The 24,526-nt window shown below is 48.3% G+C and overlaps 10 protein-coding genes across 10 annotated transcripts; 6 read left to right on the forward strand and 4 right to left on the reverse strand.

The window, feature by feature from the left end:
- Positions 1-380: 380 nt before the first annotated feature.
- Positions 381-2,793, forward strand: BGW36DRAFT_452589 (putative alpha-L-fucosidase 2 precursor). The gene has a single exon (XM_046221848.1). It carries the CDS (start codon positions 412-414, stop codon positions 2,752-2,754), a length of 2,343 nt encoding a protein of 780 aa, XP_046069998.1. The 5' UTR covers positions 381-411; the 3' UTR covers positions 2,755-2,793.
- Positions 2,794-4,116: 1,323 nt separating this feature from the next.
- Positions 4,117-5,865, reverse strand: BGW36DRAFT_298701 (amino acid permease/ SLC12A domain-containing protein; the record flags this gene model as incomplete). Its single annotated transcript, XM_046211458.1, has 2 exons — positions 4,117-5,305; positions 5,366-5,865. 2 exons carry the CDS (start codon positions 5,863-5,865, stop codon positions 4,117-4,119), a joined length of 1,689 nt encoding a protein of 562 aa, XP_046069999.1.
- Positions 5,866-6,398: 533 nt separating this feature from the next.
- BGW36DRAFT_381597 (mannitol dehydrogenase) lies at positions 6,399-8,018 on the reverse strand. Its single transcript, XM_046216448.1, has 2 exons — positions 7,609-8,018; positions 6,399-7,547 (listed from the first exon to the last, which is right to left on the reverse strand). Exons 1-2 carry the CDS (start codon positions 7,796-7,798, stop codon positions 6,892-6,894), a joined length of 846 nt encoding a protein of 281 aa, XP_046070000.1. The 5' UTR covers positions 7,799-8,018; the 3' UTR covers positions 6,399-6,891.
- A 553-nt stretch (positions 8,019-8,571) lies between these two features.
- Positions 8,572-9,570, reverse strand: BGW36DRAFT_381598 (aspartic peptidase domain-containing protein). The gene has a single exon (XM_046216449.1). The coding sequence runs from the start codon at positions 9,429-9,431 to the stop codon at positions 8,643-8,645; it is 789 nt and encodes a 262-aa protein (XP_046070001.1). The 5' UTR covers positions 9,432-9,570; the 3' UTR covers positions 8,572-8,642.
- A 2,002-nt stretch (positions 9,571-11,572) lies between these two features.
- BGW36DRAFT_462561 (uncharacterized protein) lies at positions 11,573-13,014 on the reverse strand (the record flags this gene model as incomplete). Its single annotated transcript, XM_046222175.1, has 3 exons — positions 11,573-12,177; positions 12,261-12,803; positions 12,855-13,014. 3 exons carry the CDS (start codon positions 13,012-13,014, stop codon positions 11,594-11,596), a joined length of 1,287 nt encoding a protein of 428 aa, XP_046070002.1. The 3' UTR covers positions 11,573-11,593.
- Positions 13,015-14,510: 1,496 nt separating this feature from the next.
- Positions 14,511-16,844, forward strand: BGW36DRAFT_417806 (putative acylamino-acid-releasing enzyme; the record flags this gene model as incomplete). The annotated part of the gene is made up of 3 exons (XM_046219396.1): positions 14,511-15,093; positions 15,145-15,408; positions 15,433-16,844. Exons 1-3 carry the CDS (start codon positions 14,934-14,936, stop codon positions 16,842-16,844), a joined length of 1,836 nt encoding a protein of 611 aa, XP_046070003.1. The 5' UTR covers positions 14,511-14,933.
- Positions 16,845-17,654: 810 nt separating this feature from the next.
- BGW36DRAFT_191994 (uncharacterized protein) lies at positions 17,655-18,234 on the forward strand. Its single transcript, XM_046209800.1, has one exon. It carries the CDS (start codon positions 17,766-17,768, stop codon positions 18,180-18,182), a length of 417 nt encoding a protein of 138 aa, XP_046070004.1. The 5' UTR covers positions 17,655-17,765; the 3' UTR covers positions 18,183-18,234.
- Positions 18,235-18,278: 44 nt separating this feature from the next.
- BGW36DRAFT_428768 (1,3-beta-glucanosyltransferase Gel1) lies at positions 18,279-19,677 on the forward strand (the record flags this gene model as incomplete). The annotated part of the gene is made up of 2 exons (XM_046220600.1): positions 18,279-18,869; positions 18,916-19,677. The coding sequence occupies 2 exons, from the start codon at positions 18,279-18,281 to the stop codon at positions 19,675-19,677; spliced, it is 1,353 nt and encodes a 450-aa protein (XP_046070005.1).
- Positions 19,678-20,655: 978 nt separating this feature from the next.
- On the forward strand, positions 20,656-22,734 carry BGW36DRAFT_322280 (putative MFS transporter). The gene is made up of 3 exons (XM_046212667.1): positions 20,656-21,206; positions 21,262-21,324; positions 21,375-22,734. Exons 1-3 carry the CDS (start codon positions 21,026-21,028, stop codon positions 22,631-22,633), a joined length of 1,503 nt encoding a protein of 500 aa, XP_046070006.1. The 5' UTR covers positions 20,656-21,025; the 3' UTR covers positions 22,634-22,734.
- A 188-nt stretch (positions 22,735-22,922) lies between these two features.
- BGW36DRAFT_381605 (PLC-like phosphodiesterase) lies at positions 22,923-24,024 on the forward strand. Its single transcript, XM_046216450.1, has 4 exons — positions 22,923-23,243; positions 23,320-23,513; positions 23,600-23,779; positions 23,836-24,024. Exons 1-4 carry the CDS (start codon positions 23,183-23,185, stop codon positions 23,983-23,985), a joined length of 585 nt encoding a protein of 194 aa, XP_046070007.1. The 5' UTR covers positions 22,923-23,182; the 3' UTR covers positions 23,986-24,024.
- Positions 24,025-24,526: the final 502 nt, after the last annotated feature.

Raw genomic sequence — 24,526 nt, forward strand, 5'->3', positions numbered from 1 at the left:
TTTATCAAATTGACAACAGGTACAAAATATCAATAGACACCAATTAACCCATACAAAGTGGTCTAGTCATCCCCAGAAGTTTTAGCGAATGAACCCCATGTTTCACACGCCAATGTGGAGTACCCTAACCCCGCAGAGTTTGGTATCTTTGCAGCGGCCGAGAATCTTCCCGAGCATATCCAGGGAAATGGCAGCCCTTGGGATTTCGACACTAGTTGAAAATTACCGCCCGGAAATGTAGCCGTATGCAGAAGTTACCGATAATTAGGCCAGAAGTAGTGATTTCTCCTTAGCCCCGGAGAAAATCCCGGCCATTTTAATCGCCTGTGGTTGACATGATATAAATCCCTTAGAGCACAAATACGAAAGGAGTCTATCAGGAGTATCTGTGCCCCTTATCAAAGTTGAGATATGGCAGACAGACTCTGGTACAATCAACCTGCCACCAAATGGCAAGATGGACTTCCCATTGGGAACGGACGCATCGGTGCTGTGGTCATCTCAAATATCGCAACTGAAGTATGGTCACTCAATGATATAACCTTCTGGTCCGGTAAATTTGAAGCTACACCAGAAGATGAGTATGGTGGAGGAGAGGCTTTAACGAGAATTCGGGAGAAATACTTTGCAAATGATTTTGTAGGAGGTAGACGCTTGGCGGAGAAGTATTTGCAGCCCAAGAAACGTAATTTCGGTACAAACCTCCGTGTTGCTGAAATCCTCCTTGATTTTCCGAAGCTACAGCGTGCAGAGGCTGATGCTGCCATTACGACCAAACGGGAGCTGAACCTTGATGAGGCAACTGTCTCGACGGAATGTTGGATCAATGGCTACAAATATTCCCGAGAAGTGTTTATGTCCCATGCCCATCAGCTGCTTGTGGCGAGAATAACAACGGATGCTCCAGAAGGGTTCTCTTCAGAGCTTTCTGTAAAGGGTGTAACCGAAAGCTTCAGGATTACTAACGTTAGTGATGGCCAGCTAGCGTTTGAGACGCGGGCGGTTGAGACCATCCATAGTGATGGGACTTGTGGCGTCCGTGGTATGGGAATAATCAAAGTAGGAGTTACAAGTGGTATGGTGCATAATGGAACCGACAAACTTTTTATACAAGGTGCAACTGAGATGGTCATCAGAGTGGCATTTAATACTGACTTTCGAGAAAAGGGTGATGGGTGGAAGGCCAGAGCAGTCAAACAACTTGAGGAAACCAACAACATGACCTATTCCCAACTCCGGGCAAGTCATATCAGTGATTACCAATTACTCTATCGACGTGTACAAATAGACCTGGGAAAGAACGATCGATCAACCCTCTCAACAGATCAAAGACGTCATTCACTGGCTTTGGGCTACGACGACCCGGAATTGTTTTCTCTGTTTTTCCAGTACGCCCGATATCTTACTATTGCTGGAACACGAGAAGATTCGCCACTCCCATTACATCTTCAAGGTTTGTGGAATGATGGAGAGGCCAATGCAATGAATTGGAGTTGTGATTATCATCTCGACATCAACACTCAAATGAACTACTTCCCAACGGAAATCGCGAATCTTCCCGAACTCCATGTACCTCTCATGCATTACTGCGAGTATCTCGCGGTTAGTGGCAGGGAAACGGCCAAGCAATCATATGGTGCACCAGGCTGGGTTGCTCATGTTTTTTCAAATGTATGGGGATTCTCTGATCCTGGATGGGAAACTTCATGGGGATTGAATGTCACCGGTGGATTGTGGATAGCGGCTCATATGATAGAGCATTACGAGTATACGACAGATAGGGAATACCTTGCTACTAAAGCCTATCCAGTTTTGAAGGAGGCTGCGTGCTTCTTTCTCAATTACATGACAGTCGACCCCCGCACTGGCTACCTTGTCACCGGTCCGTCAGTCTCTCCCGAGAATAGTTTCTATCCATTCACTGAGAGGAATGAGGAGCACCATCTCTCCCTTGCGCCGACCATTGATATAATTCTTGTTCGTGAGTTGTTTCAATTCTGCATACGTGCCGTAAACGAACTTGGAAATGCCGACCTCAAATTCGCCTCTGAACTCACTGAAGCGTTGGAAAAACTCCCACCTTTCAAAATTGGCAAACAGGGTCAATTACAAGAGTGGGCGGAAGATTACAAAGAAGCACAGCCTGATCATCGTCACCTATCACATACAATGGCGCTGTGTCGTAGCAATCAAATCACTCTGCGACATAGTCCGGATCTAGCATCCGCTACGCAAGTGAGTATTAAAAATAGACGGGCTTGCAACAATTTGGAAGACATTGAATTCACTGCAGTTTTGTTGGGGCTAAATTATGCAAGGCTCAACGATTCAAGTGGCGCATTCGATCAGCTAGGTCACCTGATTGCAGACCTCACATTTGAGAATCTTCTTACATACTCGAAGCCGGGAATAGCTGGGGCGGAAGCAAACATCTTTGTAGTCGATGGAAATTACGGAGGTGCTGCTGTGGTAGCGGAGATGCTCTTAAGAAGCATATTCAATGGACCGAAAGGAGTGGAAATTGATCTTCTTCCAGCCCTACCTGATCAATGGCCCACGGGGTTTGTGCGAGGTCTTCGGGCTAGGGGAAATATTGAAGTGTTTCTTGAATGGACTGACGGAAAGCTCATCACAGTAGAGCTGAAGACTTATTCGGTTGGTAAGGCGACAGTATACTATCAACAAGAAGTTAAAGAACTGGACTTGATTGAGGATGGGTTTTTTAAATTGAATGGCTCCTTAGAGCTAGTTTGAGTTAAAATATGTCGAGAAAGGCTACAGAGAAGACGTCAGAGGGTGCAAAACTCTGCATTGTGAAGGTATCAAAGTGTATAAAAAGTTATACTCTCCACTCTACAAACTGTGAACAGAAAGATAATAAGCAGATACATCTCTTTTAATCCAAGAATATAAAGCTATTCTTAATAATATAAAAATTATAAATTTGGATACCTTATAACATTAAATCTTTTTTTAATTTTAATTATATCCATTTTGTGTTGAATATTGATTTTTTAAAAACAGGTTTAAGTTACTAAGTATTTTGTTTCTTTATAAAATTATTTTGTTTGTATCTGGAAGAGTTTTAGTGCCATCACTGTCTTGCTCAATTTGATGATCTTGATGAGAGGATAAGCCTCACAGAAGACTAGTACTGATAATGGTGTTTCATGCTATCACTTATGAAATTGTCTATTTATGATGTATTGCTAGATACGAGATTGAGAATAGACTTGGAATCAGCATGGTAATAACAGAATAACTAGTCTAAACTCACATCCCATAGACCAGTACAAGATGACTTATTGGAAACAGTGTATTGAGAATTCATTCATGCGGTTGGCTTAAGAAATAACGGGCCTTGTTACAGAGAGAAAACTGTGACTGAATGGATATGACAGCCACTGGCTTGTCTGTGCTAACTTGCGATGGTAGAAGACACATTTTACTTTAACTCATGAGCCGGCACGCATTGCTAGGCTTTGTCTTGACAGACATTAAGGCATAATAACCGGCCTGGTGATGTGATTGAATAGGATCGCCGTCCCCTGACCCGGCTGTGAACCAGCCTCGCTTTTCCCTGGTTATTCAGAGCTTTTCAATCATTTGATCCAAGTTCGAAAGAGCTTTATCACAGAGATCATCGCACAATCTCAGCATATATCATCATTTCCTACTAGACAAATATGTGTGGATTTTGGTGTGCTTAATTAGTGCGTTCACATGTGTGTAATGTCGAAAATATTTAATGCGTATTTTGTTACAATCGTCTGCCTCCAAATACACGGTTAGCTATCGGTGGTTTCAAGAAGAGATGATTACACTATATGTAGTTCAGAGTGCTTAAAAGGCTCATTTCTGGGTTTAAACTGGGTTGACAGAAGGGATATGCTGTTGGAGGAACACTTCAGGGCCAGTCGGAACAATCCCAGCTTTCCCGGTATGCTAACCGATTCGGGTCGACCTTGAATTTAATTTCACGAGCGACTGAGTAGAGCTGGAGAAATCCTACTTAGAAACCTTATGGCAAATATCTAATTCAACTTGAATAGGCACAGGTTTCTGTTTAGGCTACGCACTGTCTAAAAGTACTCACTGACAATCTCCTATGCAGCTTTATGCCTGTTGTGTCTCCATCCGATTCCTCTGGAAGCCAAACATCTGGAAGACCTCTGTCCAAAACCCAGGAGCATATTCTGTGAAAGAAGCCTCGTAAGCGTCAATGATAGGCCTGTCCCAAATGAGATCCGCCTCATGGGGCTTGATGAACTTGGTGCGCTTGACAACCTTCCATCCAAAGAAAAGAACTGGCGCCACCAGGACCATAGTGTAATAAGTGAAGAAGTCGCCCACGCTCCAATTGCCCGGCAAAAACGTCGTGTAGCCGTATACGAATACAACCATTGTCATCCAGATGAGACCGATCCACGCCGAGTATGGCTGGAAGTAGCCGTAGTACGGGAGGGTGCGACGGTCGATATTCTGTGCGCGGAGGGCGCGGTAGAAGAAGATATAGGTCACACAGATAATAATGTAGTCGATTACCTGGGAGGCGGTGATGATGTTTATGAGCCAGGTTAGAACCTTGGCAGATCCGCTCGAGACGTTCAGGAAGGCTAGGAATGGGAAGACGCTCACGATCAATAAGCAGTAGATCGGAACGCCGGATTCAGTACAACGTCGAAGGACTTTAGGTGCTTGGCCTTGCAGGGAGAGGCTGTAGAGACTACGAGTCCCATAATAGGTGTAGGCGTTCCCGGCAGAGAATATACTTGTCACCAGCAGCGCGTTGGTGATGTGTGGTAGCACGCTAATGCCAAGATTACCCATAGCAATAACATATGGAGACGCTGCTGCGGTGCCTGAACCACTGGATGAGCCACTGATGATGTCTAACAGCGTCTTGTCGTTATATGGAATTACAATACCGACGCAGATGGCGCTTCCGATAAAGAAAAAGGCAAACCGCGCATAGGTGGTCTTGAACGCGGTCTTTAGATACCGGCGAGGTAATTTTGTTTCTCCAGCTACCATGGATATATATTCTGGACCCACAACCGTGAAGGATGCACTCCAAACAGCGGCTAAGAAGCCCTCAAAGCGGCCCAAAGGCCCCGTGGTGATATGTTCGGCGAAGGCACCGGGCGAATTCCAGTAGCGGAATCCATACGCATCGTGCTTGGGATTCCCGCCGACCATAGTGATAAAGGTGAAGAGGAAGACGATCAGAATAAGAATCACTTTCCCTGTAGCGAGCCAGAATTCCGCCTCCCCATACCACTTAACCGAAAAAGCATTCAGGACGCTGGAATCCACTTCGTTAGCCTCTGGCCTCTCACGGGAAACAAGAGGAATTGCGGCTTACAAATAAAGGACGATACAAGCAGCCACCACGGCTTCTACTGGAATATCGTCTCGCCAGAACGTCAAAACCAAGTTCAGAGCAGTGATCTCAAAGGGGATAAGAAGCACCTCGTAGAGGAAAAAGTTCCAGCCTGCCCAGAACCCAAACGCCTCGTCCACCCAGCGGCCTGCCATTCTGATGAACGCACCGCTAATAGGCATGAACACCGCCATCTCAGCTATGCAGTTATTGACCAGACCCATCATACACGAGTAAATAGTGTAGGCAATAAACAAACTTCCCGGACCTCCTTTGGTCAGACCACCAGACGCGATGGTCACGAAAACTGCCGTCCCAATGGACCCTCCGATGGCGATCAATTGGATTTGGCGATTGCCCAGGTGCCGTTTCAGCTGGTCGCTGTTGCCAATGATCGTCGCGACCTGAATATCATGGTAATCTGTCCCCGACTCAGCGGCGACTTTCTCACTGTCAACTGTCTTCTCTGTAAGAGCGGCCATGGTGAAGTGCTGGTTTCCCGACGGTTGTGCGGGGAATGGTGAATTGGAACGAACATCCTGGAGCAGGAAAGGATTTAAATAAACTTGAGGGACATGGCGAGAGATAAGAGTGCTCGATGCCTGTCTATTGAAGGCCAGTTTAGGGGTGAGTACGTGAATACACTACCGCCGTCGAAAGTTCAGCTCCAGTACCAATCAGCTTCAGCTTCAAGGGGTTCCTGTCCCTGCTATGAGGTTATGTCACTCATGGCCTCAGGCAATTTGCCAAAGTCAATTATGCACACATAAATCGCAGATAAGCGTAGCGTAATATACTTTATCCTAACAAGGTAAAACTTTCCTGGGGCACAGATAAACATCCATAGTGATCCAATTGGGGTCATTACAAAATTCCGCGGGAAACTACTATAACGTTTAATTACCATGTCCATGCATGTCGGCCACAAGCGGGAAACAATTTGCCACCACCATCAACACTTTAGTTGGTTAATAAGACTCGGTGACAGAAAAGAGCTATTTTATTCACAGGTCCTCTTTTTATATCCAAAAAGGAGTGAAAAGGCCAAGAAAGCAGGTAGCTTCTATCGGACGATTTCTCACCCTTGTCTAAGTGCATGAGGGGGTGCGTTTTCATCAGTGCGTGAGGTTTTGCATTATGCATTGGTTTTTGAAAGAGGCTGGAAATCTGTCATCAAAGATTGCTACTTTACCCATCGTCTACCCTATTGATTTCACGTGCCATTCACCAAAACATATCTATAGCGTGGCTTTCCCTCTTGCAAGTCTTGGATGACTTGATTGGCATCCTTCATTGGCCACTACTCGACCCAAGGCTTGATGTTCTTATCAGCTGCAAACTGCAGCATCTCTTCAATCTCCTGTGGCGAGCCGATTGCGCTACCACCGATTTTGATACCGTTGTCAATGAGTGTAAAGGCACTCACTGGGGGAAGTTTCCCACCATCTGGAACACTGAGTGAAATATTTAGCGCAAAATACCTTGAGAAAAGAGAGGACCTCGGGGACTTACCCAACTTGAATGTATGATCCCTTAATTTTAAGTAGTCCTAGATACTTTTCAAGAGGCATGTGCTCGCTTGAAACAGTAGAAATGATCAAGTCTAGGGTTCGGACATTGCGATTAGCCCAGTCCTCGTCGTCGTCTGTTGCTATATATCGATCTGCGCCTAGCTTGAGAGCATCGCCTTTCTTTTCTGCCTTTCTCGAGATGCCAACTACCTCATCAGCTCCGAGGGCTTTCGCAAACAGCAAGGCAAAATGGCCTAAGCCGCCAATACCAATAACACCGACTCTCTTCCCAGGCCCGCAGCCGTTTTCTTTTAGAGGAGAGTAAACAGTCACACCCCCACAGAGCATCGGAGCGGCGTCGGTTGAGGCCAGAGCGTCTGGGATCTTGAAAACAAAATGGTTGTGTGTGCGATTGTATGTCGAATATCCACCGTATGACGTTCCCTTGTTGTCAGGATAGACCGACCCGTAAGTGTTGACTGATTCGGGGCCATTGCAGTAGGCCTCTTGGCCAGCAGAGCAATCCGCGCAACTTGGCTTCAAGCAACTTCCTGCTTGGGCTCCCACTCCAACGCGGTCACCAACTTTGATGTTCTTAACATCTTTGCCAACACGAACAGCCTTGCCAACGATCTCATGTCCAACCACGCATGCTATTTTTTGTGAGAACAACCACGATTTCTCGCTACCCAACGAGCAGTATACAGTACTTACGGTATAGTGTTGGCTCCCAGCCTGACGCTAATGTATGGATATCAGAGCCACACACGCCGCAGCAAATTATTTCAATATCGACATCATGTTCCTCCCATTTCTTTGGCTCGAATTCGCCCCATACCATCTGCCCTCGAACGGACAGATTATCACTAGCGACCCAGCCTTCAAACTTGTATTCTGCAGACATCGCTGAAATAATGAGAAAAGTAGAAAACAGAGAGATGAATTCAGCGTTCAGATAGAGATATGTGGTACCTTTTATAGGGAAGCTCAAACTTTGAGATCTAGTTGCTATATACGTGATCGATCGGGGTCGGAGTTCGGGGTCGGAGTAAACATTTTATTTTTCATTTTAGCTTTTTCCTCGACAAAAAAAGATTAAAAAAAATTTCAAATGCAAATTTATTGAATCGTACCAGAAGAGACAGATGGAACTGAGATGGAGATTGCTAATTCACCACCTCTGATTCTTTGCCTTGTATTCATCTTTTGGTAGACATAATAACATATAGAGCCTCACTCTAACGCCAGCGACAGGTAATCGCCTTTCCTCTCTCTATATCTTGCTAAACTTATCTAATGTTTGAACAAAAGTAACTCTTTGACCCGGCTATAGAGATATCGCATTTACTCAACTGCTAGATTAAATAGAGAACCACCGACAGGTAGTGGAAGCATGACTGGATGCTTATACAATTTATAAATATTGTCACGACCGTGTAACGGGAGTATTCGCAAACAGGAAGCCTCTGCGCCAAAAGATTAGAATATTTGAGGATGGTGAATCCTCTCTACTACTCTCATATAGTATGCTTGCCACAACCGTCACGAAGTCTAATCAAATACGATTCTGTACTAGGCTTTCTTCCTACTCTGGCTCTGTTTCAGCTTCTGTCAGCTCGTAAGTTACGCCTTGTGAATCCTGTAGTGCTCCTGTCCATTTTCTTAGCTCTCACGCTAATTTCTGTAATGTGATCAAAATATGTACAAAGTAGAAACTTCAAAGTGCAACCTTCCACAGTCCAGTCAGCTTATGACTGGTTGCCCCATGAGATGGTGGAAGCTTGCTGGTCAAAGACGACAACATGCTGGCAGAAGAATGGATCACCAATGACACCGCGAGAAGGCGAGTTCTCCTTAACAAACCAAACAGTGCAGTCACCAGACGTGGCCGTGTTGCCGTTATAGAACCTCTCGCCGGGGATGACGAGCGTAGCACTGCCCAAGGTCAGGGTCAAGTCAGGCAGCTGAGTTCCGCAGGGTACAGTCCAGCTCGAGGCATCACCGTTGACATCATTAGCACCGCTCACACCATTATAATATCCACGGACGATAGCTTCCGCGGCAGAGGTCATGGGACCGCCACTGTCAAAGACAACATCAAACGTGCCTAGGGACTGTCCGTCCTTGGAATACTGCACGCCGGTGTAGGACCATGAGTAGGGGTAAGTGGCCGTCGAGGAGCTATCGACCTGGATCTCCTGCAAGGGCGCCACGTAGGAGAAAGGGTTGGAGCCGAAGGCGATCTGGCTGGTGCTGCCCTCCGGGGTGAACTTGGTGACGAAGACGGGTGAGCTGAGTGAGCCCTCAAGTGACTCCATGAAGGTGTTTTGCTTGTTGGGGCTGACACTGTTGCCGCCCTGGAAGGCCATACCCAGGATACCCGAACGGGGGAAATTGCCGAGCCCCTGATCGGTGGTTGCGGAACCGACAGCCATGGTGGTGCAGGCCTCACCTATGCAGACGTTGGTCTGGTAGACATTTCCACTTACACCGTTGCCACCCTCTCCGTAGCCGATGTTGAAGGTGTACCCGTCCATCTGCGTCGTGCCCTGAGCTGTGGTGGGATCCCAGGTCTGCACGCCGTTAGTGGCATCTGAACTAGCAGCAGGGTTGACGAGCCACAGGTCTGCTGATCCAGTGTCCAGCAGGACGGAGGCAGGCTCGCCACCGGCCGTGATGTTCGCGAACCAGTAGTTGGCGTAGTCGAGGTTATAGGGGCCGTAGTTCTGGCGCTTCTCTAAACTGTCCTTCTGAGAAAGCTTGCGGGCTATGTTGGCGCGCATGCCATCCCAGTCACGGTTGACCTCGAGGATGTGCACAGCCTTGGAGGAGGTGCTATCTAATGGGAGGGCGGCAGTGACGGTGACGGCAGAGCCGTACACTAGGGCCATGAGGCCTGCGGTGGTGAAGGAGTATTTCATGATAGGTTTAGTGCCAAGGAGCGAGTCTTGACAGAGAAGGAGACCGAGAAAACATCTTCAAGCTGATCAAGGGGACGGCATGGGTTCTTCTTATACACACCAAGCTCCATATAGGAAGGGCTATTCAGTTCAGTAATGTTACGTCCGAGTTAGGGCTATAAGGTAGGGCCATAAGCTCTCCAAGGTGTCATGGTTTGCCGTGTAAGCTTTTATAGACTCTCGCGGTCTAAACTATCCCAAGCAGGCTGTGCCAAGGTGTCATTGCTTATTTTAAGCCCTGCTCCGTCATGCTCACCATCTCTCCTTCTCTGTCCCGAGATCCACTTGTTTGGGAAGGTAAAGTAGGCGCCTAATAATCATCTATATCGGTAGGGCTGGTCTGCCCCTGTTTCGCTATTGTAATTTTGTTAGAGCGAGTTTGACATAATAAACTCTGGTTAGGTTATCGTACCCTGGTGTAAGTGATTTGACGAGAATGAATAATATTAATAATTGTGGGTTTCTGTCTCTCTTATCCCCGTGTGGCTGAAATAGTCGCTGGGGGCCTGGGGCCATTGGGGCGGCGGATGCAACACTGGTTTCTGGGGGCCACTTACAAAAGGTCAAATACCGAGCAGAAATCCATCAAAGTTAGAGCAAGCTCTATAATAGAATTACTTTGTCTAGCCCAGTAAGTAAGTCGAAACTCGAGGCTGATCTGAAAGGTACAGGGGCACAAGGCCACTGAGTTGTCACATTTTGACTAAGGATGCGATCGGCGTTCGCAATCTTGTGATCGAGCAGGCAGGGACGGATGCTACATCACCATTATAATGCTTTGCCGCAGCATGTTACGGGATCTGGATATGGATGGGAAGGCAGACACGTTCTGCTACTCCATCTAGATGTGGCATGGTTCCCCGTCAGCTACGTAGCTAACGTAACGTCTTCCATAAGCGAACCGGCACTCCGTTGGTACGTAGCCAGAGTGGGCTTCTGTGGATGTCCAATCTGAATAACTCTTAAATCGCTGCTTGTCGCATTCTATTTGCCTCGATATAATTCCTGGAGATAAAAGCCATAACTCTGATGTTTGTCCTTGTAAGGTCGTGGATGAGAGCTCCATTTTATCCATCGGCAAATAAAACGGGCACATCGCTGGCTAATGGATTTTCAAAAACTGACCCATAACATTAGACCTAAAGCAGCAAGTCAGGGTTGAGAGGGCGTATAGGGCAACGATATTCCATGGATATTATGATTTGTTATATTCTGACTGCCCATTACCCTCTGTGAGTTGGGCTGAGCATAAAGCGGCACTGTGCTGCGCGCATTAGCGTCGCACATATTTATTTGCTAGGTACGCCATAAGTTATATAACAAATAAGTGCGACGATGGAGGATCACTCACCAAGCGAATATCTGAGAGATCAAGATCGCTCACTGAGCAAACTTTGTCGGCGACTTCATGGCCCGGGAGGAGGAAAATGAAATTGATACCATCGGGTTTCAACCCCCTACCTACGATGAAATCTCTGACTTTGCCCACCCAATAGCCATTTTCACCGGGTGAATTCGCCTTCGATCTTAGATTTTTGCTCTCTAGTTTATTACTGGGATACTCTTTTTGATCCCCACATGTGCCTACACATCAATTCCACTGCTGGTTCGCCACACGGGAGTGGTGACTGGAAGATCAATCGTGGACCAACCTGAGCTTGTGACATAGATTGAAGGAAATTGAAATTTCTACACATATGAAAGTCTTCCACGGGAACCACACACAATCTGTGGGCTTGTTACGAGTCACAATTCCAAGGGCCTTCACAGTAAAGGGACAATTCATAGGTATAGTCGCCGCAATACGCTGGAATCTGATCCGCATTTTCACTTTGTGGCCAACAGGAGCCAACGTCTCCACCACTCAAGTTCGCACAAGCCCAGGTCGTGGTACCGGAGGTCTGATTGCACCAGTACGGGCCGGGGCCTCCACAGACGCCGTTATTGAATTTCATGTTGGTTGTCGGGGTTCCGTCATACAGTCCGGTATTGCCATCCTGCATCTCAGTTTGGTGCTTCGGATTACACGCATCGGCGAGGTTCTCCGTCATTGCAAATAAATTGTAAAGATAGGTCTCAGGGTGGCAATGCGCGTCAACACATTCGTCTTGGGTATAGTATTGCGACCACAGCGCATAGGTAAATGTTGGGGTTGGTGCGGTGGAACTTTGCGTTGATGATGCTGAGGTTGGTGATGCTGAGGTGATTGGAAGAGGCAATATGGAATCCATCAGGTTTAACATTGAAGTGTACACAATGAAGTCTGCGTTCGTATTACCATCCCACGGGACCCATGTGTCCTGAGCGGCGGCAATCATTGGTGCTGGACTTTATTAGTCTTTTCTTCTTTTCTCCTTTTGCCTGTTCAAGGAATATTCATTGAGAAGGAACCGGGGTTAGACATACCGAAAACCACCCCTCCATCCGTCGGGTTTGGTTCGCAGGCGACAATACTGGAGCAAGTCGATGAGCAAGCCGTCGATGTCGAGCTCGTTGTTGTACAATAATTCATGCACTCGGACGTTGTGGTTGTCGTATAATCAGAGCTAGACTGCGACTGCGACGAAGGTTGACCCGGTCCCGGGGGTGGACCGGGTGGACCGGGGATTACTGGTGGACTGATTCCATTGTAGTTCAGATATGGGGGACAATTAAAGCGGCAGGGACCGCCGCAGAATATATCGCAGTGGTGGCCGCAGTTATGTTTGTAGGTCGATCCAGGCTTTCCCTTCGAGACGGTCACTGTCGGGTTATTCTGGGTCGCTGAACTGGTTACGAAAGGAAAGGGAGGAGGATAGAAGGTGCTTGTGATTCCATTGTCCGGCAAGGTGATCGGGAAAGGAGTTGGTTGGATACTTGAGGAGACGAGGACTGTAATAGGGACGGTGGTGCCGGAAGAACCAAAGGAGGTGATATTGATGTTCCAGTAGTTAATTTCGGTGGTAGTTACTGTCCAATGTTAGATAGGGAAGAGATAATCCGATAAAAAAGGGAGCGTACTTGGAGAAGGTGAGATGGTGCTGGTTATAGTGGTCGGGCTTGGATCATCTGTCCCTCCAAACTCAAGAAACGTCGTGTTGATAGGCGGATACGTGATGATGGTGGTGGGTATTTGCAACGGGGGCAAGACAACTACAATCCCCAAGCTAGTGGTTGGCATGAGCCTTCTTCCTTCCGCGTTTGCTAGCTATTGGTCACTTTTCTTCTATGAGTCTAACAATTGCAATGGCGAATCACCAGCTGATTTTGGAGACTCAGTGGGATGGGGTTGTACTGCCATCAACACGCGCGACCCTGTGAATTCTGCTAATTCATCAAATTACGATGGAAGCTTTCACGTTCAAGTCTACGTCAGCAATGACTGCAATGGTGACCCATGCTTCCTAGGTGTAGGATGTTGTGTCGGGCAATGGAAGTCATTTCGGACATTCGCACGCAGTTAAGACATAGGATTTTGGCCGAGGGGTATCTTCTGGGTCCAGGTACGGTCGGCGGGGAGGAGCCTGAGACACAAGGAAGCCTCCTGGAACAAACCCAAGGGGTAAAAGCTCCGATTAAACTGTCTAACAGCGAGGAGAGTCAGTTTCTCAAGAACGCATATACATTATACCAGACTATGTTGCCGCAGATGCCTCTTTCCACAGTTATATTTGAACAAGCTCCAAGCCTTATTCATACCCACGTGAAGAGAATGAGCGAAAATGAGTATATTATCAATCAAAATTTAATTTTAACTTCAAACTTTATAAAGCCAAACTATCCTCTTGAAAATACAGAGTATTCGTAACAGCCACGAATATCACCTTCGGATGACATCCTCAAGCAATATCTACGCGACGACGTTCTGGAAGTAAACCATCTTGGAGAAGCCCTAGACCAGCGGCTTGGCGATCACCTTCAGCGCTGCATGCGCCTCACATTCACTATCGTAGTACGCCATATCCTCAACGGATACGAATACCGAAATGGCAGCAAAGGTATAGCCTAAGCTTCTTTGCTCTTCGAGCACCAGACCAATGGTAACTAAATAGAACGTATGGCTTTCCGTCCTAAGCCAGTATAAATTAATTATAAACTGTGATAAGAAGATATAGAGGATATCGTATACTAGAAAAAAATTCTAGTTATTTTAGTAAACAGCTGGCAAGAGTTCATCTGATTGGGGGGTATTCTGAGCTCTTAGCATTTCGTTTATTAAGATTGTATGAGTACGTAATTACCTTAGCAGCTGTGGATTCCTGGTGTCTTTATACTTAGTACCTAACTCTTTTCTCTTTGCTTGTTCATGACGTCGACCTGACGGGGTCGTAGATTAACCCTAAAGCTAGTTTTGTCCGCCGTACCCAACCTTAACCCTTGACTAGGGAGCCAACGCAAAGAATCATATCGTATACATGCACTATGTCTTCATGGCAGTGCAAATGCCGAATCAACATCGTCTCCGTTAACAAGTTTACTTGCTTGAACGCCTGCATTGATGAGGTTTAGTGTTCGAAGGAGATAAAATCGTGAGAGGGTTGTTGAGAAAGCAGGGAAAGCGTTGGAGTTGTGGCCTGTACCAAGGGAAGCTGTGGTTGCTAATCTAGGTCCAGATATTCGCCTATGAGCTCGGTACGGTCGTATACCGGAATAAATATATCATAAGAGTTCAATGTAGAGAAAAGATGTGTGTTATTCTTGTAATTATAAGTACCAATAAATTTCATACATGTGCGGCTCCGCTATAGAGTACCTGACAAGCCTTCCTATGGTATTATATTGAAGTCCACGCGAAAATTAGTGTCACGGAACATAAATCACGCCATAGTTCTCTTGCCCGAAGCAGGCTTGTTAGAATACTAGGCTGCAGCTCTACCAGCAGCCCGGCAATTTTGCTGCCTATATATTGATGTCTATAATAATCCCTATTGACACCAAAAATTTCCTCAAGTGTAGATTTTCGCCTAAAGCAGTGGCCAAATTCTTGGGTTGAAGTATCTAGCCCCTTCAAGCTAAATTCCGTGCATGTAGACGGCATCACTTGTTTTCTGCGTTATCAGTGCCACATCCCCACCTCCCACCCCGCGTTCGCTTACAATCATGAGCTTCGCACAAGAACTCCTCGATCTTGAATTTCCAACTGGCCTAAGACTCTCTCCAGGTGCCGAGTCAGTTGTATACTCCGCAAAAGCAAAATGGCGAACGGCAGACCAAGGTTCGTCCATCTGGATCGGGAACACGGAGACGGCCAAGTCGGCACGCATGTTGACCAACGGTTCGTTCAATGACTACGCGCCACAGTGGTCACCAGACGGCGAGTTCATTGCCTTTCTATCTGACCGCGGAAACCGGGGAGATTCATGCGCTTTGTATACGTGCCGGCCAGATGGCCAGGGAGAACCAAAGGCATTGACTCCGCCAACGAATAAGAAGACTATCTCAAAATTCGAGTTCAGTCCAGATGGCAAGCAAATCGCTTTCCTGGCTGCCGCTGAGAAGGAAGTAAATGATGTCGTTGACGTGTGGGATCAGGACTGGGATTATGCCAACTTGCGTCTCCTCGACGTTGAAAGTGGTAGTATCCGTGTTCTAATTTCAGACGAGTCACATGTGGTTGATTTTTCATGGAGTGAGGATGGAAGCCAAATCGCTTTTGTCACACATCGTTCTCCGCATATCGAGAGCGAGGTTCTTCATGGTGCCACCATCTACACCATCGAGATCGCAGGAACTGGCGCGGATGCTCGTGAAGTCTGCCATATTCCCCGGGAGTTGTCCGATCTTATTTTTGTTGGTGAGAATCTGTACTTCATTGCCTTCAGTACACTGGCAGACGGCGATTCGTCACGGTCGGTTTACGCGGTCAATTTGCTCAGCAAGGATAAAACCGTTGCCAAAGTGGCTCACGGCGATGATGATTGTGCTGCGGGACTTCGCAAAGTTGGTGGCGACATCCTGGTCCATGTCGAACATGGCATGGAGGATCAACTACGCTTACTTAATTCCACGGTTCTTTACAGTGCAACGAAGTGTATCCTGAGTTTCGATGCTAAGCCGGATAAGGCTGGGAGGACAAGATTGGTGTTCGCCCAGGGTAGCGTCAGTCGACCACCAGAAGTATTTAGCGCCTCACCAGGAGGAGATTCTGTCCAAGTATCTAACCACGGCAAGGCGTGGACAAGGGACTGCGGAACGTGTACATTCATCGAGTGCCAGACGCTAGACGGCACTGAAAAGCTAGAGGGCATGTTCCTCACGGCAGCGAAGGTGACAGCTAAAGCGCTTCCAACCGTTGTCCTCATTCATGGGGGTCCGTACTATCGCGTTACAGACTCGTTCAACTTTCTAGATCAATTCTTCATGCCGCGGCTTTTGCACGAAGGGTTCGCAATCCTCGTTCCTAACTACCGCGGTAGTAGCGGTCGAGGGGAACGTTTCGCAAACTATGCGCGGGGTGGTATGGGCATCTACGACGAGCCAGACATCGTGGCCATGACGCAGTATGCCATCACACAGAATCTAGCGGACCCCTCGCGGCTCATTGTGGCTGGCAAATCCCAAGGAGGCTTTCTGTCTTATCTCATGTCGGTGCGCAACGGCACACACGGGCTGGGATGGCGCTTCCAAGCCGCCATCGCCTGTGCAGGAGTCACTGATTGGGACACAATGACCATGACATCCGATATAGGATATAAGGAAGCCAGCATGGCGGGCGGGGCACCGTGGAACATACACAAGAGTGATATTCGTACCCGCACAGGCTCAGCGATATGGGAGTTCCGTGACGCAGCGCGTGACGGACGGATCCCGCCAATGCTGTTGCTTCACGGCACCGACGATGTACGTGTGCCAGTCTCACAGGCTGAAGGCTTTAGACGAGCGCTAGACGAGGTCGGATTACCCTTTGAGTTTGCAGCCTATCGCGGCGAGGGGCATTTCTTTCAGAAGAGGAAGAGCGTTGAGGACTTGATGGAAAGGATTGTGCGGTTTGTTACCAAGTACCTTCTCTGAACCTTGACCAGAACCTAGGAGCGATGGAGAATGTAGCTGCTTTCATAGATAACTAATTGAGATGATCGACTGACTTAAGGAGCAAGAACAGGAAGAAGATATAACACAAAGAGTGGTTGCTCTGCACGTGACCGAGTACCCCAGGCAAACATATGACATCAATTATGCAATTTTAATAGGGCAAGACTCGTGTGAAAACAAAGTAAAATTCAAGACCAATAATTCAATAATTTATACACGTAGCAGCTTGACAGTGAATAGATCAGATTTAAATGATCAGAGAGGGTATTATCGTCACAACAGCTGTCACACATCATCTCGGAATGTTTCAAAGGAAAGGGACGGTTGTCAATCGATGATGCAATACAAGCAGCCCCTGCCGCATTGCGATTCTTATTGGGTGACCCCTGGCCGATCACTGTTAGTCCTGGGATAGGGAGAGGCCAGTGCCATTGCCAATTGAATTGCGTTGCGCGATTTTAGCATACAAATTATAAAATCATCAGGCAATACCAATAACATAAGAAGTAAGTTATGGAGAAAATTCATTTGACGCAAGAAAAGCAAATAAATGGAGGACGAGCGAGCGCGATGTGAAACAAGGCCGACCCAGTCGCACCACACTTTGACCCATCCATGTGCTTTGTGTCTCGGAGGTACGAGGATGCGCATTCTTGGCCGGCGTCTCGCCACCACGAGACATGGTGGCTCATTGCTCAACAACGAAAGATTATTTCAGTACGAATAGTTAATTATGGTATATTATATCATCAGCAATGGGATTATCGGATGTGCATATCCTATCCTGTGTTCATAAACGTCCTGATACAAGGATCGACGGGCGCTTGTTTATCTGGCAGCAGATCGCTCCACCGCCCATTTCCAGCGGCCAGTAAGAGCTCTGAACTCCAGTCGGTGGTCATGCAGGGATGTGTGTGGCGCCCTGCTGGCACCACTGTGGTTGGTCACCCTTTCAACAGTGGGCCAGGCTGGGTGGAGCGTCGGCCAGGCCCCGGCCGCACTGCCCCAGGCCAAGTCAGACACTACATAATAGTAATACACACAGAAGGAAAGAGCAGGCACGGATCGCGACTGCAAGTGGATCGCTGGATCGTCAGGAGAGGCAGGAACAATGGCAGGCCGTGGCTACTTGACGGGCGACCTCCTGCCTCTTCACTTGTCCCTCACCTCCTTCCCTCTTACCTCTTCTTGCACATTCTGAGTCAACGACTCTTGTCATTCATTCTTTCTTGTCATTCCTTCTCCATCATTCTTTCACGTCCCTCGTTGCGTGTCTCGCGTACTTCGACATCTCGCTCTATACTATCTCCCTTTTAATATCCATTCTACCCGAAAATTCAGTCTACTCACTTGTAATCACACCAATCTTTCGTGCTTGCATACAGACGCCTACATTCGCTACACATCTACACTATGAAAGCTATTCTCGCCTCGCTGGCTGCCGCCTCCCTGGCTGCAGCTGCACCCCAGCATCTGCAGGCCCGTGACAGCCCTGTTCCCATAACCACCAAGGGAAACGCCTTCTTCCAGGGCGACAACCGTTTCTACATTCGCGGCGTCGACTATCAGCCCGGCGGCTCATCCAAGCTCGTCGACCCGCTGGCCGATGCGTCCACCTGCAAACGAGACATTCAGAAGTTCACCGACCTGGGCCTCAACACCGTCCGTGTCTACTCAGTCGACAACTCTGCCGACCATGATGACTGCATGAACGCCCTGGCCGATGCCAACATCTACGTAGTCCTCGATGTCAACACTCCCAAGTACTCCTTGAACCGTGCGGACCCCGAGACCTCCTACAACGACGTCTACTTGCAGAATGTCTTTGCCACCGTCGAAATGTTTGCCAAGTACCCCAACACGCTTGCCTTCTTTTCAGGCAATGAAGTAATCAACGATGGTCCCTCATCCAAAGCCGCACCGTATGTGAAGGCTGTCACTCGTGATATCCGCCAGTTCCTCCGCCTTCGTAACCTGCGTTCTGTTCCTGTTGGATACTCTGCTGTATGTTAATCTTCATTTCTTAATATACCAGGCTAATCATAACCAGGCTGATGTTGACACCAACCGTCTGCAAATGGCCGAATATATGAACTGCGGTACCGACGACGAACGCAGCGACTTCTTCGCCTTTAACGACTATTCCTGGTGCGATCCTTCCTCGTTCACCATTTCTGGCTGGGACCAGAAGGTGAAGAATTTTACCGGCTACGGTCTTCCTCTGTTCCTGTCTGAATATGGCTGCAATACCAACAAGCGTCAATTCCAAGAAGTCAGCTCTCTGTACAGCACCCAGATGACCGCTGTCTACTCTGGTGGCCTCGTCTACGAGTACTCCGAAGAAGGCAGCAACTATGGCCTGGTAAACATTGACGGCGACTCCGTCACTGAAAAGGACGACTACACGGAGTTGAAGAACGCTCTGGAGAAGACACCCCCACCCAAGGGTGATGGTGGCTACAACTCTACCGGTGGTGCCAGTGGCTGCCCTGCTTCCGACCCACCCAACTGGGATGTCTCCAACGATGCTCTCCCAGCTATCCCAGCCCCTGCCAAGAAATTCATGTCCGAAGGTGCCGGCAAGGGCCCTGGTTTCGTCGGCTCGGGCAGTCAAAACAAGGGTACTGCCTCCTCTTCCACAGCCACTCCTGGATCGGGCTCTGCCACAGGAGCAGCTGCTACCTCGACCTCGACTAGCTCCAAGGGAGCGGCTGCCGGACTTCGTGCTCCAGAAATGACCTTTGCGCCGTTGTTTTGCAGTGTCATTGTGGCACTGTCTACTCTGTTTGGTGCGTCATTTGTCTTTTTGTAAGGGCCATCTCATGACGTTGTTGGCCTTGGGACATCTATCTGTACAGACAAGTTGAGATGCTGGCTAGCTTCATTATTGAGTGTATTTCGTGTATTTCGTGTATAATTAGGTAGTGCATGTTATTTATACTTAGCGTCTTCATCACATTATGCAGTGAATCCCTAGATTATATGATTGTTAGTCATACCCAGCTACTCCATCTCTAAACATGGAATATTTCCATTTGAAACGCCTCCGCCATGGCCTGAAAGCCAGTCACATTCGGGTGCAAATGTTCTTAAAAACTTCGCCAGCGTCGCGCCATCCTCGGCATATCGCAGCGGAGCACCTCCTTCCACCAACCTCCTCTCAACCCCCTTCTGCCGCCCTTCCTTATCCCCTGCGGCCCCAACATCATGCACCCTTGTATATACCGTCCCATACCGCACCCCCAAGTGGCCGAGAATATTATTATCAACCCGGCTCACAGCACTCAGGCTGAGTTCATCCTCCAATACTCCATTCCAGTTAGCGGCAAGAGGTTGAGCAGGAGATCCTACCAGCTGGTGACGTCAATCACGATTTCGAAGTACCGCTCATCTTTATCCGTTTCGCCCTCGTTAAGTCTCCCGCTTGAGATTTTCGTCAGGCGGGAGGTGTTTATTTGCATCTTGAAATATACATGTTTCTGTTGAGCTATTCATCAACATATTATATTAACCATTCATCCATATTGTATCTCTATACAAGTATTGGCCGGAAGAGGGAAGTGATCTATCTCAGTCAGATTTTAGAGAGTATTCAGGATTAAGTTAAGTAGATGATACCCCGCATAATAAACATGCAGTAGGACGTGGGGGTGCAATTGATGTAAGCTTATCGCCGTTTGCGGTGGACCGGGCAGCCCGCGCAGCATCCCACCCTTGCTGCGGGTGTCCTTATAAACATATGTATTCTTTTGCCTTGTTATTCTTCCTCTTTTACTTCCTGCCGTCCGTGCCAAGTGCTTACTGCATGCTGTCGATGTAACCAGGCTCGGACTCTCAATTACCTAACCTTTCTACTACTATATAACTTGCCTGTGAGTTACTGTTATGTCAATCGTCATAGGGATTGCAATTGGACCTGCACCCCCACGCGATGCAACCCTAGTATGATCGCTTTATCACAGCTCTCCCCACACTACATAGCAGGACATTCCAGATAAGCATAATGCTGTGCCATTCTAATCGCAGGTGCGCAGCCTATGTGGTTGGTGTGGCCTGTGCTGCGATCGTCGTTTTAAATTGACATCCCTTCCCTCTTGCTTGCTCCTGTCATCCATCTTCATTCAGCTGGAAGTTGTGTGTTCAACTGGTAAGAGGGTACAATGGCTGATCTCGAACACGACGCCGGCAAGGATGCCACCATCAAAGCTATCACCAACGAGTCCACAGGCATCGGCACTCTCGACCCTCTGCACGACGTCGCCCGCGTCGTCGACCACAAGGCCGAGCGTGCCTTGTGTCGCAAATTCGACTTTCGGCTGCTGCCAATCCTGGCTTTCATGTGTATGCTAAATCACAATCTGATAGTGTTGAAGACCTGCTAATCGAGAGTATCTAGATCTCTGCAACGCACTCGACAAGGGTAATTTGGGAAATGCGGAAACGAATGGATTGAATGATAGTATGTGATCTCAAAAACAATGTAAAATAGTTGTGTGTACTGATTTGCAGACCTTGGCATGACCGGAGATCAGTATAATCTACTCCTCTCCATCTTCTTCATCCCCTTTGTTGTCTTTGCCCCGCCAATCGCCATGCTCGGCAAGCGGTTCAGCCCGGCCAAAGTCATCGGAGTCATGATGTTCAGTTTCGGCGTGTTCACACTGCTTTCTGCGTCAGTCACCAATTTCTCGGGCCTGTTTGCGCTGCGCTGGTTCCTGGGTATGTCCGAGGCGGCCTTTTTTCCGCTTGTGATCTACTACCAGACTACCTTCTACCGCCGTGGAGAGCTGGCTCGGCGCTTGGCCATCTTTTATGCTGCGTCTAATATTGCCAATGCGTTTTCCGGCTTGTTGGCATTTGGGGTGTTTCAGATTAAAAACTCATCGCTGTACGGCTGGCAGTATCTGTTTCTCATTGAGGGCTCCTTCACCGTGTGCTTCTCGGTGTTTGCGTTTTTCTACCTGCCCAAGAGCCCGCAGGAAGCAAATTTCTTGTCCGAGGAGGAAAAAAAGCTTGCTTTTCACCGTATCCAGGTTGATTCTTCTGCCGTTGTCAACGAAGAGTTTAACCTGCGCCATGCCTTTGGTATTATGAAACGACCCACCACATACGCCTTTCTGGCAATTGAGATCTGTCTCGGTGTGCCTTTGCAAGGCGTCGCGCTGTTCCTGCCACAAATCGTCTCTCGTCTGGGCTATTCTACCGTCAAAACAAACCTCTACACCGTCGCCCCCAACGTCACTGGCGCCGTAATGCTGCTCGTCCTCGCCTTCTCGTCCGACGCCGTCCGCCTGCGCTCCCCTTTCATCGTGCTTGGTTTCCTTTTCACGCTGATCGGGTTCGTCATCTACGCGGCTATCAACGATGTCAATGCCCAGATTCATCTGGCCTACTACGCCTGCTTCATGATGACATGGGGCACCTCCGCGCCGTCCGTGCTACTGAGTACCTGGTTCAACAACAACATCGCCGACGAGGGACAGCGCGTGTTACTCACCAGTATCGGCGTGCCGTTGGCCAATCTGATGGGTCTGGTTTCGAGTAATGTCTTCCGCAGCAAGGACAAGCCCAAGTACATGCCCGCCCTGGTGACTATTGCCTCGTTTGGTGGTGCCGGTGCGCTGATTGCCGCACTGCTGGGATTATATATGTGGTTTGATAATGCGAAGCGGAATCGTAAGGCGGGCAGGGTGATTGATGCCAGGGATGTGCCGACGGAGCGGCTGCGTGATGGGCCGAGTTTAGACGAGTTTCGCTGGTTTTTGTAATTCCCTATCAATTTCATATACAAAATATATACCCGTGGAGTCGAGTAATTAATACTAGGTAAAATTTTGCTTCACTAGTGGATACGTAAAATCAACACTTGAAGATATCTTTGATAAATCTAATCCGATGTATAAATGCCCCGGCCCTGTGATCGCATACGTCTTGCTGCTGGTCACTGCTTAAAGGGGTCAGTGTGCTGGTACCGAGGGGAAAAAAGGTACCAGGACGATGACATCAGATTATTTGGACCCACTGCATACTGTTGCGACATACGGACAAAGATTACGAGGCTGATACACCTTGGCTTAGAGGAGTACTTTCTATAAAACACGAATTACAGATGCTGAATAGATTATTATTGCCGTCAGCTTTATCTTACCCATTCTTACTGCCTGCTCGACAGCAAGCGTGCTAACCCCGCTCTTCCGCTAACTCCGAAGTAAATCATTACGAGCTGGCTCTCGAATTCTTATTCACAACCCATTTTTTCTTCATCATTACTCCCAATACATTCACTTATTACACTACACCCACCCTCTCTAGCCACAATGAACCGCGATTCCAGCGACTCAACGCGCTCGACGGCGTCTCCGCCCGTTCCGGAGAAGAGTACGTACCTACCCTACCTACCTACCCCTTCCGCAATGCCAATACCCTACAACTTGCTAATACTAAATATATCCAGACAACCGCTTCAAAACCTCTCTATTCGCCAAAGACGGCAGCTCCCCGCTCCCGCAAACCGTCGCTCATCGCGGGTACAAGAAGCTGTACCCTGAGAATTCCCTGGCTGCGTTCCAGGGCGCTATCGATGTCGGAAGCCACGGCATCGAGACAGATCTGCAGCTGTCGCGGGACGGCGTTGTGGTTATCTCGCATGTACGGTACCATCCTATCCATACATGTGTATTGTCAATTGTTTTGTTTTGTGTGTGTGTGTGTGTATATTGTATTGATAGACTTAGGACCCATCACTCAAGCGGTGTTTTGGCGTGGACAAGTTGATTATCGACTGCGACTGGGAGTATCTCAGTACACTGCGCACAACCAAGCAGCCGCACGAAAAGCTTCCCCGTCTGAGTGATTTGCTTGATTTTCTTAATTCACCGTGTGCAGAGCATGCGTGGGTTCTGCTCGATATCAAGGTTCGTCACTAACAAATACATATATGTCTGAGACCATCTAATAGTCACCTGTCTAGCGGAATAACGATGCGAAAACAATGATCCACAAAATCGCAGAGACCCTAGCCTCCGTCCCGCCTGGTTCGTCGCGGCCGTGGTCTGATCGGATTATCCTGGGCTGTTGGGCGGTCAGGGCTCTCTCCTTACAAACAGTAACAGCTCGATAAAGCTAATAATAAGCTAGCCTACATACTTCCCTCTCTGCGCCGAATACCTACCGGCGTTCCACATCGCGCTCATCTGCATCAACCCACTCAGTGCGCGCAGAGTGCTCAAATGCGTGCCGGAGGATATATCCTTCAACACATTGCTGATGGCAATGCAATCGCCGCTCGGGTTTCGTTTTATTGATGATGTGCACGCCGCCTCCCGGCTGGTGTTTGCCTGGACGGTGAATTCGGCGCGGGATATGCGCTGGTCGATTCGACACGGGGTCGATGCTGTGTTGACGGACGATCCGGCGGCGTTTCGCCGGATATGTGACGAGTGGGATGCGCGTGAGGAGGAGAAGTGGCGGCGGAAGGATCGGTTGACGGTGGTGGATCATGTACGGCTTGTGGGCGTGGCCGTGCTGGTGGTGGTGTTTGGGTGGGTGGTTAAGTACATCAGTCCCTCGGCGAGGACGAGAAGGATTGTGGTAGATGATAATCCGAGTCATTTGGGGAAGGGGGAGGTGAGGATTTAATTTAGGGTTGTAAAGGCGTGGTG

The sequence above is a fragment of the Talaromyces proteolyticus genome (genome assembly GCF_021365285.1).
Source record: "Talaromyces proteolyticus strain PMI_201 chromosome Unknown BGW36scaffold_8, whole genome shotgun sequence".
Classification (NCBI taxonomy): Eukaryota; Fungi; Ascomycota; class Eurotiomycetes; order Eurotiales; family Trichocomaceae; genus Talaromyces; species Talaromyces proteolyticus.